Source organism: Euwallacea similis, chromosome 13 (assembly GCF_039881205.1).
Source record: "Euwallacea similis isolate ESF13 chromosome 13, ESF131.1, whole genome shotgun sequence".
In the NCBI taxonomy this organism is placed as follows: domain Eukaryota; kingdom Metazoa; phylum Arthropoda; class Insecta; order Coleoptera; family Curculionidae; genus Euwallacea; species Euwallacea similis.
Window position 1 is genome coordinate 753156 of NC_089621.1, and position 3573 is coordinate 756728.

General features: G+C 35.1%; 1 protein-coding gene across 1 annotated transcript; it reads left to right on the forward strand.

Annotated features, from left to right (window-relative positions):
• The first annotated feature begins 867 nt into the window (after positions 1–867).
• LOC136412892 (fatty-acid amide hydrolase 2-A-like) lies at positions 868–3056 on the forward strand. The gene is made up of 9 exons (XM_066396140.1): positions 868–1005; positions 1056–1231; positions 1282–1719; positions 1776–1887; positions 1937–2097; positions 2149–2379; positions 2430–2585; positions 2636–2815; positions 2870–3056. The coding sequence occupies exons 2-9, from the start codon at positions 1061–1063 to the stop codon at positions 2969–2971; spliced, it is 1551 nt and encodes a 516-aa protein (XP_066252237.1). The 5' UTR covers positions 868–1005; positions 1056–1060; the 3' UTR covers positions 2972–3056.
• The last annotated feature ends 517 nt before the right edge of the window (positions 3057–3573 follow it).

A 3573-nucleotide genomic window follows, 5' to 3' on the forward strand; every position in this document is an offset into this window, starting at 1 on the left:
TCGACATAACCACCCTCTCTTTTAAAACATTTAATCATTCCTTGACAGTGAAGTTGATATGTGTTAGAATATTTAACTCTTACAAGAACGGCAGTAAATTTAGTTCCAACAAGATAGTGCCTCGTACCACAGTACGTTAATTGTTAGAGAATATCTTCTAAATATTTTCAATGGAAAAGTACTCACAGACATTCAAATGTTTTTTGGCCTGCTAGATCTCCTGATTTAACCCCTATGGAATATTTCTTATGAGGTTACTTAAAACAGAAAGTCTGCCAGCACAAGCCGTTTCGAGATGTTAACCATTTTCTGAGGATCGTTTTGGAAGCATGTACGGTAATAACTTTAAATATGATAATGTACATATGTATTAAGGGAACTTGGCAAAAGAACGATTACATGTTTTGAAAGAGAGAGTAGTTGAGCAAAATAAATTATTGTTATGCATTAATTACCTATTTAAATTGTGTAATTGTTATGAAAACATATTGAGAGACGAAAAGTTATCGTGTTTTTAATAACGAGAAAAATGTGCATTACTGAAACTGATAATAAAAAAATATTCTTGGGCAAAATTAATATTTTTAAGATAGCTGGTATATAACTACAAAAATGTGATGTCTGATTATTTCATTTTAGATTTAAGACCATGCAAAACTTTTTATGAAGAATAACTTTTTTTCATAAAACTAATAATAATAAAGTTTCCTATATGATTGCAATTTAAGTAGATACACCGTATATTAACAATTTATTAAACAGAGTAAATCTTCATATAGAGCAGAAAATTAGCAGTATAAAACAATTTTTTCTTTTACGTATATTTAAAATTATATGTGCACAAGGTTATAGAACATTAATTGAGGATGATAGTTAAGTATGTTAAGTAACTTTTTGCACTCTGACGCCACGACTTTTTAATCATGATGAACCAGTCCACCAAGTAGTACACGTGTCGTAATAATAGTGATATTCAGTGGTTCGAGCTAAGATCATTTTAACGAGGTAAGTAAATCGTTGAATATCACACAAAATTTCATTCAAACAACTTTCAGGCAACATGGAGGTCATAATAATAATCCTTTTTCTTTTAACAAGAATTCTGGATTTCATCACCGCTCCCTTATTTAACTACAATGCCCGGAACAAGAGGCACCATCTGCCACCCTTCACTGACGACCTTCTTAGGATCAGTGCCACTGACATTGCACGCAAGATAAGAAACAGAGAGGTTTTAATCCTTTAATTCTGTAATTCCCCTTTTATGTGCCTTAATTTCAGTTATCCAGCATTCAGATTTGCGAGGCTTACATAAAGCGAATTAAAGAAGTCAACCCAATTTTGAATGCAGTGGTTGAAGAGCGATTTAAAGAAGCTTTTCATGAGGCCAAGTTAGTGGACGGATATCTGAAAACTACTTCTTTGAATTGTAGAGAGCTAAGCAAAATTAAGCCTCTATTAGGGGTTCCTGTTACAGTCAAAGAGTGTTGTTCCGTTAAAGGACTTAGTTTTTGCGTAGGGTTGAAAAGTAGAGAGGGCTACAAGGCTAGCGTGGACGGGGAAGTGGTGGCTAAACTAAAAACCAGTGGGGCCATAATTCTGCTAGTGTCCAACACCCCAGAATTAGCGTACAGTTGGGAAACTTTCAATAACGTAACGGGGTACACTAATAATCCTTATGACACCACTTGTACTGCTGGAGGTTCTTCCGGGGGTGAGGTATTATATGCCAAATGGCACTAATACAGTTATTTAAGTAACGTTTGCTTCTCTAGGGTGCTTTGTTAGGGTCAGCTGCTTCTCTAGTAGGAATTGGCTCAGATATTGCAGGTTCAATAAGACTACCTGCTCTTTTCAACGGAGTTTTCGGGCACAAACCCACCCCCAGTAAACACATTACAATCTCTTAGAAATAAATACTATTAATGCCTTTTAGGAGTTGTTTCAATAAAAGGGCATTGGCCTCAAAGCATGGATGATAAGTTTCAAGATTTTTTGGTTATAGGGCCTTTGACACGTTACGCCTCAGATCTATACCTTATGATGAAAGTTATATGCAATGATAAGTGCAATTTGAAATTGAAGCTAAATAAAGAGGTATTTTATGTGTAATTTTCAAGTTTTTTAACATAAGTTTTTTTGTTTTAGGTTGAATTAGAGAAATTGAAGGTTTTTTATATGGAAGACATCAGAGGATCTGTGACTTTGCCCAAAGTTTCAGCTGAAATAAGAGAAGCAGTACGTCGTTCTGTGAAGTATTTACGAAAAAATTGCGGCGTTTCTATTATAGATGGTCATTTTCCTGACTTCAGTAATGTACATTTGGTGTGCATTTCCGAACTTTTTAGTCTGAAAGACATTCCAAACCCCCTAAAATGGGTAACAATGCTTTTTCTTTAATTTCTTATTCATTAATGGCTTATTTAAAGGAAAATGCAAGTTACCTCATAGAACTAATAAAATTTCTAATTGGGAAATCTAAATTCAGCTTCAACTTAATGTACTCGTTGTTCGTGCAGGGAATTTACAAATATGTAGCTGGCAACCACACTCAAGAGAACTTGGCACTGAAAGAAGAAATTATTGTAAGGCTAAATAATAGGAAAAATTAGGAATAAATTCGAAACTTTTGCAGAAACAATTAGGCACAAATGGCGTCATTATCCTCCCCACATCAATCGGCTCTGCCCATAAACACAACCAAATGTACTTTAAAAACATCTATTCATATCTGATAATTGCCAATGCTTTAGGACTACCATCCACCCATGTTCCTTGTGGATTTGACAGAAGTGGGCTTCCTATAGGTGTCCAGGTGGATAGACAATTTGGAATTTATTGGGTTTACTCTTAGTAATATGGGTTTTAGGTATTAGCAGCTCCATATCAGGATAGGTTGTGTTTAGCAGTGGCAGAGCAGCTGGAACGGTGTTTTGGAGGTTGGGTTCCTCCCCCAGAAAGGAGTTTATAGGCAATAAAAAAAATATATCACGTGTAGTTTTAATACGCAATTTTAAACGGAAAAATTCGATAGTTGTCCTTAGCATAGATCTCATTCTGGATTCTATGGTGAATGCACTTTAATCTCTGTTGTAAATAATGTTATAAAAGTCCTTTAAGACGGCAATTTTGGCCTACTAATTCATGCTGTATTTATTAGTTTGTCTTGATACATTCTGCAGAAGAGGCTTACCTAGCTGTCCGATAAAACAGATGATCAGGAGACTAACCTAATTCATCGCCCAGGACATATCAGTTCTCTAAGCTTCAAATCAGAACATAGGAAAGGCTACAGATATTCAAACACTCGAAAGAGCGAATTAAAAGTGAAAAGGAAACGAGATTTCCTGACAAAGGCCCAGCCAAGTCTATTGTGATGGCAGAGTAGAAAGTGATAGTCCCCGACTAGACCCTTTGTTATCTAAGGGATTATATCCATGACTACTGCGAATGATATTGGCGCGTAAATCTCATTTAAGTCTAAAAATAATTGTTTCAGTATTAAGAATTCATATGAAGTTACATTTACACCAATTTCAAGACTAATTTTAGTATCGGAATAATGTCCAATAA